The sequence below is a fragment of the Bufo gargarizans genome, chromosome 4 (assembly GCF_014858855.1).
Source record: "Bufo gargarizans isolate SCDJY-AF-19 chromosome 4, ASM1485885v1, whole genome shotgun sequence".
Classification (NCBI taxonomy): domain Eukaryota; kingdom Metazoa; phylum Chordata; class Amphibia; order Anura; family Bufonidae; genus Bufo; species Bufo gargarizans.
Genome location: NC_058083.1, coordinates 190,163,817 through 190,176,930, shown reverse-complemented (window position 1 = coordinate 190,176,930; position 13,114 = coordinate 190,163,817). Strand labels below are relative to the sequence as shown.

General features: G+C 46.8%; 1 protein-coding gene across 8 annotated transcripts in view; it reads left to right on the top strand.

The window, feature by feature from the left end:
- The window catches only part of DLG1 (discs large MAGUK scaffold protein 1), a 235,311-nt gene that overhangs the window by 131,798 nt on the left and 90,399 nt on the right, over positions 1–13,114 (top strand). For all 8 annotated transcript variants that reach the window (XM_044291546.1, XM_044291545.1, XM_044291544.1 and 5 more), the window contains 3 exons: positions 7,528–7,578; positions 8,136–8,260; positions 9,285–9,454. In XM_044291546.1, the coding sequence (XP_044147481.1) occupies positions 7,528–7,578; positions 8,136–8,260; positions 9,285–9,454 (346 nt within the window). The remainder of the gene's footprint in view (positions 1–7,527; positions 7,579–8,135; positions 8,261–9,284; positions 9,455–13,114) is intronic.

Sequence of the window (13,114 nt, the reverse complement as noted above, 5' to 3'; positions counted from 1 at the left end):
CTGCACAGCAGCCTACCACCCTACATTCGCTGCACGAAAACTGAAGTATAGTATTCAGTCTAGCAGCATATTAGATTACCAGCAAAGTGTATGAGAATAAACAAATCACACTTTGGAGATTTATTTTTTTCTGTTTGGAAATTGACCTGCCATTAGGGATGAGCGAACTCGAACTGTATAGTTCGGGTTCGTACCGAATTTTGGGGTGTCCGTGACACGGACCCGAACCCGGACATTTTCGTAAAAGTCTGGGTTCGGGTTCGGTGTTCGTCGCTTTCTTGGCGCTTTTGTGACGCTTTCTTGGCGCTTTTTGAAAGGCTGCAAAGCAGCCAATCAACAAGCGTCATACTACTTGCCCCAAGAGGCCGTCACAGCCATGCCTACTATTGGCATGGCTGTGATTGGCCAGAGCACCATGTGACCCAGCCTCTATTTAAGCTGGAGTCACATAGCGCCGCCCGTCACTCTGCTCTGATTAGCGTAGGGAGAGGTTGCGGATGCGACAGTAGGGCGAGATTAGGCAGATTAACTCCTCCAAAGGACTTCACTTGATTAATCGATCGATCTGCAGCTGTGCATCATTGAGCTGCTGAAATTCAAATGCTCACTCACTGTTTTTAGGCTGCCCAGACCGTTTCAGTCACTTTTTTCTGGGGTGATCGGCGGCCATTTTGTGTCTTGTGCGGTGCTGCGACCAAGTGCATCCAAGCTGCGACCAAGTGCATTTAACCCTCAATGGTGTGGTTGTTTTTTGGCTAAAGCCTACATCAGGGTGAAGCTGTCACACCAAGTGCATTTAACCAGCAATAGTCTGTTCATTTTTTGGCCATATACTACATCAGGGGCAAGCTGCGCCCGTCACCAAGTGCATTTAACCCTCAGTAGTGTGGTTGGTCAAGCTATCACACCAAGTGCATTTAACCAGCAATAGTCTGTTCATTTTTTGGCCATATACTAAATCAGGGGCAAGCTGCGCCCGTCACCAAGTGCATTTAACCAGCAATAGTCTGTTCATTTTTTGGCCATATACTACATCAGGGGCAAGCTGCGCCCGTCACCAAGTGCATTTAACCCTCAGTAGTGTGGTTGGTCAAGCTATCACACCAAGTGCATTTAACCAGCAATAGTCTGTTCATTTTTTGGCCATATACTAAATCAGGGGCAAGCTGCGCCCGTCACCAAGTGCATTTAACCAGCAATAGTCTGTTCATTTTTTGGCCATATACTACATCAGGGGCAAGCTGCGCCCGTCACCAAGTGCATTTAACCCTCAGTAGTGTGGTTCGTCAAGCTGTGACACCAAGTGCATTTAACCAGCAATAGTCTGTTCATTTTTTGGCCATATACTACATCAGGGGCAAGCTGCGCCCGTCACCAAGTGCATTTAACCAGCAATAGTGTGGTTATTTTTTGGCCATATCCCAGTCTAATTCTGTCACTAAATCCATACCGGTCACCCAGCGCCTAAATACTAGGCCTCAAATTTATATCCCGCTAAATCTCTCGTTACCGCTGTCCTGTTGTGGCTGGGAAAGTTATTTAGTGTCCGTCAAAGCACATTTTTTGTTCTGGGTTGAAGTACAATTCCCAATTTAGCAATTTCATAATTTAGTGGTTCCTGCTATATCAGAGCTATTTGAAATCTATCCCTAAAAGGGTATATAATATTCAAGGTGCACATAGGGTCATTCAGAATAACTTCACACACACGCTACTGTGCATTTCCAAGTCTAATTCTGTTAGTAAATCCATACCGGTCACCCAGCGCCTAAATACTAGGCCTCAAATTTATATCCCGCTGAATTTGAATACAATACATTGGGCCAAATAATATTTTTGTTGTTGTGGTGAACCATAACAATGAGAAAAACATCTAGTAAGGGACGCGGACGTGGACATGGTCGTGGTGGTGTTAGTGGACCCTCTGGTGCTGGGAGAGGACGTGGCCGTTCTGCCACATCCACACGTCCTAGTGTACCAACTACCTCAGGTCCCAGTAGCTGCCAGAATTTACAGCGATATATGGTGGGGCCCAATGCCGTTCTAAGGATGGTAAGGCCTGAGCAGGTACAGGCATTAGTCAATTGGGTGGCCGACAGTGGATCCAGCACGTTCACATTATCTCCCACCCAGTCTTCTGCAGAAAGCGCACAGATGGCGCCTGAAAACCAACCCCATCAGTCTGTCACATCACCCCCATGCATACCAGGGAAACTGTCTCAGCCTCAAGTTATGCAGCAGTCTCTTATGCTGTTTGAAGACTCCGCTGGCAGGGTTTCCCAAGGGCATCCACCTAGCCCTTCCCCAGCGGTGAAAGATATAGAATGCACTGACGCACAACCACTTATGTTTCCTGATGATGAGGACATGGGAATACCACCTCAGCATGTCTCTGATGATGACGAAACACAGGTGCCAACTGCTGCGTCTTTCTGCAGTGTGCAGACTGAACAGGAGGTCAGGGATCAAGACTGGGTGGAAGACGATGCAGGGGATGATGAGGTCCTAGACCCCACATGGAATGAAGGTCGTGCCACTGACTTTCACAGTTCGGAGGAAGAGGCAGTGGTGAGACCGAGCCAACAGCGTAGCAAAAGAGGGAGCAGTGGGCAAAAGCAGAACACCCGCCGCCAAGAGACTCCGCCTGCTACTGCCCGCCGCCATCTGGGACCGAGCACCCCAAAGGCAGCTTCAAGGAGTTCCCTGGCATGGCACTTCTTCAAACAATGTGCTGACGACAAGACCCGAGTGGTTTGCACGCTGTGCCATCAGAGCCTTAAGCGAGGCATTAACGTTCTGAACCTGAGCACAACCTGCATGACCAGGCACCTGCATGCAAAGCATGAACTGCAGTGGAGTAAACACCTTAAAACCAAGGAAGTCACTCAGGCTCCCCCTGCTACCTCTTCTGCTGCTGCCGCCTCGGCCTCTTCTGCTGCTGCCGCCTCGGCCTCTTCCTCCGCCTCTGGAGGAACGTTGGCACCTGCCGCCCAGCAAACAGGGGATGTACCACCAACACCACCACCACCACCTCCGTCACCAAGCGTCTCAACCATGTCACACGGCAGCGTTCAGCTCTCCATCTCACAAACATTTGAGAGAAAGCGTAAATTCCCACCTAGCCACCCTCGATCCCTGGCCCTGAATGCCAGCATTTCTAAACTACTGGCCTATGAAATGCTGTCATTTAGGCTGGTGGACACAGACAGCTTCAAACAGCTCATGTCGCTTGCTGTCCCACAGTATGTTGTTCCCAGCCGCCACTACTTCTCCAAGAGAGCCGTGCCTTCCCTGCACAACCAAGTATCCGATAAAATCAAGTGTGCACTGCGCAACGCCATCTGTGGCAAGGTCCACCTAACCACAGATACGTGGACCAGTAAGCACGGCCAGGGACGCTATATCTCCCTAACTGCACACTGGGTAAATGTAGTGGCAGCTGGGCCCCAGGCGGAGAGCTGTTTGGCGCACGTCCTTCTGCCGCCAAGGATCGCAGGGCAACATTCTTTGCCTCCTGTTGCCACCTCCTCCTTCTCGGCTTCCTTCTCCTCTTCTTCCACCTGCTCATCCAGTCAGCCACACACCTTCACCACCAACTTCAGCACACCCCGGGGTAAACGTCAGCAGGCCATTCTGAAACTCATATGTTTGGGGGACAGGCCCCACACCGCACAGGAGTTGTGGCGGGGTATTGAACAACAGACCGACGAGTGGTTGCTGCCGGTGAGCCTCAAGCCCGGCCTGGTGGTGTGTGATAATGGGCGAAATCTCGTTGCAGCTCTGGGACTAGCCAATTTGACGCACATCCCTTGCTTGGCGCATGTGCTGAATTTGGTGGTGCAGAAGTTCATTCACAACTACCCCGACATGTCAGAGCTGCTGCATAAAGTGCGGGCCGTCTGTTCGCGCTTCCGGCGTTCACATCCTGCTGCTGCTCGCCTGTCTGCGCTACAGCGTAACTTCGGCCTTCCCGCTCACCGCCTCATATGCAACGTGCCCACCAGGTGGAACTCCACCTTGCACATGCTGGACAGACTGTGCGAGCAGCAGCAGGCCATAGTGGAGTTTCAGCTGCAGCACGCACGGGTCAGTCGCACTACAGAACAGCACCACTTCACCACCAATGACTGGGCCTCCATGCGAGACCTGTGTGCCCTGTTGCGCTGTTTCGAGTACTCCACCAACATGGCCAGTGGCGATGACACCATTATCAGCGTTACAATACCACTTCTATGTCTCCTTGAGAAAACACTTAGGGCGATGATGGAAGAGGAGGTGGCCCAGGAGGAGGAGGAGGAGGGGTCATTTTTAGCACTTTCAGGCCAGTCTCTTCGAAGTGACTCAGAGGGAGGTTTTTGGCAACAGCAGAGGCCAGGTACAAATGTGGCCAGCCAGGGCCCACTACTGGAGGACGAGGATGAGGAGGAGGTGGAGGAGGATGAGGATGAAGCATGGTCACAGCGGGGTGGCACCCAACGCAGCTCGGGTCCATCACTGGTGCGTGGCTGGAAAGGCAGGACGATGACGATACGCCTCCCACAGAGGACAGCTTGTCCTTACCCCTGGGCAGCCTGGCACACATGAGCGACTACATGCTGCAGTGCCTGCGCAACGACAGCAGAGTTGCCCACATTTTAACCTGTGCGGACTACTGGGTTGCCACCCTGCTGGATCCACGCTACAAAGACAATGTGCCCACCTTACTTCCTGCACTGGAGCGTGATAGGAAGATGCGCGAGTACAAGCGCACGTTGGTAGACGCGCTACTGAGAGCATTCCCAAATGTCACAGGGGAACAAGTGGAAGCCCAAGGCCAAGGCAGAGGAGGAGCAAGAGGTCGCCAAGGCAGCTGTGTCACGGCCAGCTCCTCTGAGGGCAGGGTTAGCATGGCAGAGATGTGGAAAACTTTTGTCAACACGCCACAGCTAACTGCACCACCACCTGATACGCAACGTGTTAGCAGGAGGCAACATTTCACTAACATGGTGGAACAGTACGTGTGCACACCCCTCCACGTACTGACTGATGGTTCGGCCCCATTCAACTACTGGGTCTCTAAATTGTCCACGTGGCCAGAGCTAGCCTTTTATGCCTTGGAGGTGCTGGCCTGCCCGGCAGCCAGCGTTTTGTCTGAACGTGTATTCAGCACGGCAGGGGGCGTCATTACAGACAAACGCAGCCGCCTGTCTACAGCCAATGTGGACAAGCTGACGTTCATAAAAATGAACCAGGCATGGATCCCACAGGACCTGTCCGTCCCTTGTCCAGATTAGACATTAACTACCTCCCCTTAACCATATATTATTGGACTCCAGGGCACTTCCTCATTCAATCCTATTTTTATTTTCATTTTACCATTATATTGCGAGGCTACCCAAAGTTGAATGAACCTCTCCTCTGTCTGGGTGCCAGGGCCTAAATATCTGACAATGGACTGTTGCAGTGGTGGCTGACGTGAAGCCTCATTCTCTGCTATGATATGCAGACTGATTCTCTGCTGACATGAAGCCAGATTGTCTGTTACGGGACCTCTCTCCTCTGCCTGTGTGTGTGCTGGGCCTAAATATATGCCAATGGACTGTTGCAGTGGTGGCTGACGTGAAGCCTCATTCTCTGCTATGACATGCAGACTAATTCTCTGCTGACATGAAGACAGATTCTCTGTTACGGGACCTCCCTCCTCTGCCTGGGTGCTGGGCCTAAATATATGCCAATGGACTGTTGCAGTGGTGGCTGACGTGAAGCCTGATTCTCTGCTATGATATGAAGACTGATTCTCTGCTGACATGAAGCCAGATTCTCTGTTACGGGACCTCTCTCCTCTGCCTGGGTGCCGGGGCCTAAATATCTGAGAATGGACTGTTCCAGTGGTGGGTGACGGGAAGCCAGATTCTCTGCTATGGGACCTCTCTCCAATTGATTTTGGTTAATTTTTATTTATTTAATTTTTATTTTAATTCATTTCCCTATCCACATTTGTTTGCAGGGGATTTACCTACATGTTGCTGCCTTTTGCAGCCCTCTAGCCCTTTCCTGGGCTGTTTTACAGCCGTTTTAGTGCCGAAAAGTTCGGGTCCCCATTGACTTCAATGGGGTTCGGGTTCGGGACGAAGTTCGGATCGGGTTCGGATCCCGAACCCGAACATTTCCGGGAAGTTCGGCCGAACTTCTCGAACCCGAACATCCAGGTGTTCGCTCAACTCTACCTGCCATGTCTTTCCAAATCTGCAGCATGTCAATTATGTTTATGGTTTTATCTGCGGATTCCCACTTTTCACATGAAGGGTGAGATCTGCGGAAAACTGCTTAAAATCCGCACCTAAAACCTTTACTATAAATTGTGGATATGGTGCAGAGATGCACAGGAATCTGCATAAACCTTGTGTGTCCACCTGTGTTGTGTGCAGGTGCCCTAAGGCTAGGGCTAAACTGAGACTCCTGTTAGGGTGCCACCACACATTGAGGCTTCCAGAAAAGTATCAAGTACAGACACTGCCTTTATTTTATTTATTTTTTATTTTTTATTTTTTTTATTCCAGAAAGTGCATAGAAAAAGCCTAAACTTGTGCAGCACCCAAAAAGCTAATGCAGAATCCTCTTCAATCAGGATTCCTCATGGTTTCTTTAGGCTTCATGTACACGGCCATGCCGTTTTTTTGCGGTCTGCAAACCACAAATCCTTAAACGGAAGCAGTCCGTGTTGCCTTCCGCAATTTGCGGAACAGATCGCATCTTTTGTGGCCCCGTTGAAGAGAATGGGTCCACATCCGAGCCGCCAAAACGGTCGTGTGCATGAGGCCTAAGGATGCAGTTTTTATTCCAACGCAGTTATTCATGTGTGTTTTTTTTTTTGTTTTTGTTTAAGTGGTTTTTCAGCCTGCCCATTTCAGTGAGTTCTCTGGACACAGACTCCATGTCAAGAATAAACGTCACTTTTTTCTGCAAAAAGCCCCACATGACTTACCGAACTTTTTCCCCATTGAATTCAATGTAGATGTATTGCATTGTTTTTTTTTTTTCCGTTTACATACAAAATATAGCAAGATAGACAGTTCAGGTCAAATACCGTAGACAAATACAGACATCAATTAACAAATTAATAAGCAATAAATAAAGAAGAGCATCTGTCCATGTCTATAAAGGTAGTAGAGGTGAACGAGTGTCCCAGGCCTGCCAGTTTTTTAAAAACCTATCCACTGTGCCCCGCTGAAGTGCAACTATATATTGAGGAAGGAATATCCTGTATCTGAGAATAAAGGTCGGATCTAGAGGGAGGGATAGAATGTGTCCAGCTGCCATTAATATATGAAGGAGTTCTGGTGTGTGATACCAGTGCGTGAGAATCTTTAATTGGTTTTTTGAATTGCGTTTTTAAAGTGGCACTGTAGGTGTCCTTGTAACTGGACCTTAACATGAATAACTTACATTTACAGCTTTCATGTTGGAATGCTCAGGGTTTTCAGATTCAATTATATATTAGATTGTTTTACTTTGACAACATCACTAAAATATTTTTTTCTTTTACAGGTGAATGGAACTGATACAGATTATGAATATGAAGAAATTACACTTGAACGGGTAAATTCTGAAGTGTTATATTTACACAGCAGCGTGTTCACAGTGGCCTTTTGAAATAATGGTTTATCACTTCCGCGTGGGTTGTGGGTTGTCACTTCCTGTAGTTTGGGTAAATGTTTTTATGTGTGTGTGTGTTTTTGCATGTGTATATATATTTGGAAATGGCCATACGGTGGAAGCTGTGGCACAATAATATCACTTTAGCTCTTGTTACGATCTCTCCCAGCCGCCTGCACATGGCGTATATAAACAGAGCAGTGCTGTGGCTGCCCCATCCATTGGAAGCAACACGGCCGAGGTTATGTGGTCTACCATTTTCAGCGGCATCATTTTGTGCACCTGTATTTCAAAATGTTCATGTTCAATCTTTGTTCTTATTAGTGTCATATAAAAATATATACAGGTAATGTGAGCACAATACCACCATAAAGCAATCTGTATTCTCTGTCCGCATCCATCTGTGTTTGAGGACATTTCGGTGAATGAGGCATTGTGTAAATAGCACTTTTTATAGTATTCTTCTTTTTTTGTCTGTTTTGTGGTCTGGTATGTTTTAGGGCACCTCAGGGCTTGGTTTTAGTATTGCTGGAGGTACTGATAATCCACACATTGGAGAGGATACAAGCATTTTTATTACAAAAATTATTTCTGGTGGTGCTGCTGCTCAAGATGGAAGGTTACGGTAGGTGAAATTTTGCATTACACAGCCTTTCATATATCTGTAATTTGCAAATCAAGCATTTATTTGTGCTATAATGTGTAGTATGTTGGATGTCGGAGGAGTAGGTTCCACATAAGTCTACATTCGCGCGAAACGCAGACCTGTGAAAGACGTTTAACGGACGTCACATGACAGTGTTAAGAATAATGATCGTCTATGGCAGCGATGGTGAACCTTTTAGAGACTGAGTGCCCAAACTGCAACCCAAAGCCCAGTTATCACCAAGTGCCAACCCAACAATGTAACCTGAATACCAATACATATATATCTTCTATATACTTTATCACTTGGCTATAATAGCCTGCCTACATTCAATGCGCTGCCTGTGCTGTTCATAGTGCCCCCTGTCTGATGAAGGGCAGGAAAAATCTACCGTAAGTTATATTGGTACACCATAGACTTTTTCCAGAATGCCTCCTCTGGCACCCGTGCCATAGGTTCGCCAACACTGGTCTTTGGGATTATTCACACAGCCATTGTTTTGATGGCCAGTGAATAATAGATGTCCAAAAATGGAACATGTTCTATTTTGTCCGTTTTCACAAACTCACAGCCCCCATGTGGCTTTTAACATCTGTTTCTCAGAAAGGCATCTGTGAAAAACAGTCTGTTAAAAATGGACCATTATGCTGTTTTTAAAGGATGTTGTGTGAATGTTGCCTAAATCTACCCACGAAATCCAACTTGCAAAAAGAGTCGAAGGCAGCGTATGGGATCCAAAACAAGGGGATCTGATCTCCCTTTTCATCCTGCAAATCCACCCTGTATATCTGAGGCATAAGAAGTACTGTATTCCCCACAATTCGTCTCACAAAAAACAAGCCCTCATATCGCTACATCAGCAAAAAAGTTATGGCCAGAAAAGATTGTCCTTAGATCGAAAATGATTGAAGTTGTTGTTATTTTTTTATTTATTTTATTTTGCAAAATTGCCCAGCCCTATATTCAGTAAAGCCATTGTTTTCTTTCAAACCATTCTCCACAGAGTTAATGACTGTATATTACGGGTGAACGATGTAGATGTACAAGATGTGACACACAGTAAAGCTGTTGAGGCGTTAAAGGAGGCAGGATCTATTGTGCGCCTATATGTAAGAAGAAGAAAGCCAATAACCGAGAAAATAATGGAGATAAAGCTTGTTAAAGGCGCCAAAGGTGAGTGGAAATCTATACTATTCATTAATTGCTTATACAGTACCTTCATTAATCCACTTGCCACATACGCCAGCTTTCATCTGGCTACAGAACTGCTTCTAGGTATGCTAATGGTTTTATTGGTTTACCCAGGACCTGTCATGTGAAGATGGTGTCTGGGCTGCAGGCAGGAGGAGTGAGGCAGATTCATATACAGTTTTGTGGGGAAAGATTCAGTATAATTTATATCTCTGCTCATTCTGGGCTTTGAAGTCCAGGAGGCGGTCCTATCAGTGATTGACAGCTCTCTCTGTATACACAGTCATAGAGGGAAGGCTGGCAATCACTCATAGGACCGCCTCCTGGACTTCAAAGCCCAGAATGAGCAGGGATATAAATTATACTGAATCTTTCCCCACAAAACTGTATATCAATCTGCTCCGCTTCTCCTGCTCTATAACATGCTGCCTGCAGATTATAAGGCATGTTCATAGTGACAGGTCCCCTTTAAGCAAGCCTCTGTATCTGGACTGTGGGCACTAGATACTCTTTAGTTCCCTGATAAGGTTGCCAGGCAACCGGAGAAGAGCGCATTGCAGAACATGACAATTGTGAGGAGATGGAAGGGCTCGTCATTAACAGTATTGGGTGGGTGATATCTGAATAGCTCATGGTACACAGTGTCAACATCTGTTCTGGGTCAAGAATCATATCCTAATTTGTATTTTAGATTAAATTTGTATGAAGGTCTGCATATAAAAATAAAATGTGCCCACCGTATTCTGCAGTGGTGCTTTTGTTTTATCCAGGCAGAATAAGGTGCAAAGGAAATTCCATATAGAATAAATGCGCAGGATGTGCCCGTTCTTTAAAAGGATTGTCCAAGATTACAAAAACATGGCTGCTTCCTTCCAAGCACAGCACCACATCAGTACAGAAGCTGTGCTGCTCGACCCGATTTTATTTTAGTACAGGAATTCTGCAGTACCAGAAACAGCCTGTGGACAGGTGTGGTGCCGTTTTTGAAAGAAAGCAGCTACTTTTTGCAAAATCCTTCTTTCAGGACTTTTTCCCCCGGTCTAAAAATAACGTCTGTCTGATGGAACTTACAAAAACGGATGCAAAATAAGCACAGATGCTCAAAACAAAGGATCATTTTTTTCCCCCAGTTTTTCTGACTGATCAGAAGAACGGTAAACAAAACTGTAAGTGGACCTGGCCTTAGGGTACTTTCACACTAGCGTTTTTCCGGCATAGAGTTCCGTCAAAAGGGCTCTATACCGGAAAAGAACTGATCAGGCATATTCCCATGCATTCTGAATGTAGAGTAATCCGTTCAGGATGCATCAGGATGTCTTCAGTTCAGTCATTTTGACTGATCAGGCAAAAGAGAAAACCGTAGCATGCTACGGTTTTATCTCCGGCGAAAAAAACTGAAGACTTGCCTGAATGTATTAGTGGCAAATTACCCAAATGCTGTACCTGTCCTTCCAGTCTGCGCATGTGCAGACTAAAAAAAAAGGTGAAAAGGGTAAATGCCGGATGACACCGGAAAGACGGATCCGGCATTTCAATGCATTTTCTTGACTGATCAGGCATTTTTAAGACTGATCAGGATCCTGGTCAGTCTTACTAATGCCATCAGTTGGCATACGTTTTGCCGGATCTGGCAGGCAGTTTCGGCGACGGAACTGCTTGCCGGGTCACTCTGCCGCAAGTGAGAAAGTATCCTTAGCTAATGGGATAGCCAAATACAGTGCTCAGTTTTCTCTGTCAGTCTCCATAATGGTTCATGGACCTAGTTTTTGTGATTTGGTGGGGGTCCCATATGTCACATCCGTGCTGATCAGACACTTATACCGATATAATGCGAATATACCCTGCCTGGCCCAAAAAAAGGTCACCACCTAGATTTAACTAAACAAATAGGTGAGAGCCCCCCTTTGGATAATTACTGCATGGGTGATTATATTTCAGCTGGCAACAAGTTATTTCACCATAGCTGTGCAGTGAGGAGCTTCTCATTTGTTAAACAACCATGTGGAAAGACGCACCCTGTGGTCATAGAAAACATGTTAATCTGTTTCAGAAGGGTCAAATCATTGGCATGCATCAAGCAGAAAAAACATCTAGGGAGATTGCTGAAACTACTAAAATTGGGTTAACTGTCTAACGCATTATTAAAAACTGGAATGACAGTGGGGAAACATCTTCGAGGATGTGGTTGGAAAAAAAACCTTGAATGATCTTGATTGGCGATCACTTAAAGGATAACTGTCACACTTGGACCCTAATTTCAATTTTCATATATGTAGTTACTAATAACATGATATTCCCGAATCAGTTACTATTAGACAGACTTACCCCATATTTAATAAGATTCAGCCCTTAGCAACCAGTCTGCATAAAACTGCAATTTCACTATTCAGTTAAGATGGCCGCCACTGCCCTCACCCTGAGGCTAATCCCGCCTGCCCTCACTAGCCAGTAACAATAGCCCCCCAAAAGTGTCAGTAACCAGAGCCCTCCCCCCTAAAGGGTTAACCTCCTGCAGCACAAAGGGGTCCTCTTACCACATGTTGCTTTCATTTAGGCCTCATGTACACGACCGTTGTTGTGTTCAGTGTCCGTTGTTCCGTAATTTTCTGCGGACCCATTGACTTTCAATGGGTTCGTTGAAAACTCGGATAATGCTCCGTTTGTCATCCGCGTCCGTGATCTGTGTTTTCAGTCCGTTAAAAAAATAGGACCTGTCCTATTTTTTTTTCATGGACAACGGTTCACGGACCCATTCAAGTCAATGGGTCAGTGAAAAAACACGGATGCACACAAGATAGTCATCCGTGTCCGTTTTTTTCCTATCATTTGCAAGGCAAACTTGACATACATTTTTTTTTCACTTTCCTTCATGTCTGGTGATCCTCCAAAAATCAAGGAAGACACACGGAAACGGATCACGGAACAACGGAACCCCGTTTTGCGGACCGTTAAAAAATACTGTCGTGTGCATGAGGCCTTATACACTGAGCAGATGGCAGATCTCCCTTCCCTGCTCTGCGCTGCTTCAACTCTGCATTCTCTAGCTCTGCTGAGTGAGGGAGCGTCTGCCAAATGCAGGGACAGGGAGAAGTGCACACAGCCCAGGCACTGTTATCAGCTGCTGGGGAGGACCTGGCTTTAATCATTTGCTTACAGTCCCTGGCTGTCAGTAATATGACTCTGCATTCTGCATGCTCAGTCTATCTGACCATGCCTAGCAACCTTATTTTAAGCACAGATAAAAATAGGCAGTGCAGGGAACAAAAATGTGGAATTAAGGCCTCTTTCACACTTGCGTTGTCCGGATCCGGCGTGTACTCCACTTGCCGGAATTACACGCCGGATCCGGAAAAACGCAAGTGTACTGAAAGCATTTGAAGACTGATCCGTCTTCAAAATGCTTTCAGTGTTACTATGGCACCCAGGACGCTATTAAAGTCCTGGTTGCCATAGTAGGAGCGGGGAGCGGTATACTTACAGTCCGCGCGGCTCCCGGGGCGCTCCAGAGTGACGTCAGAGCGCCCCATGCGCATGGATGACGTGCCATGTGATCACGTCATCCATGCGCGTGGGGCGCCCTGACGGCACTCTGGAGCGCCCCGGGAGCCGCACGGATGGTAAGTATGCCGCTCCCCGCTACAC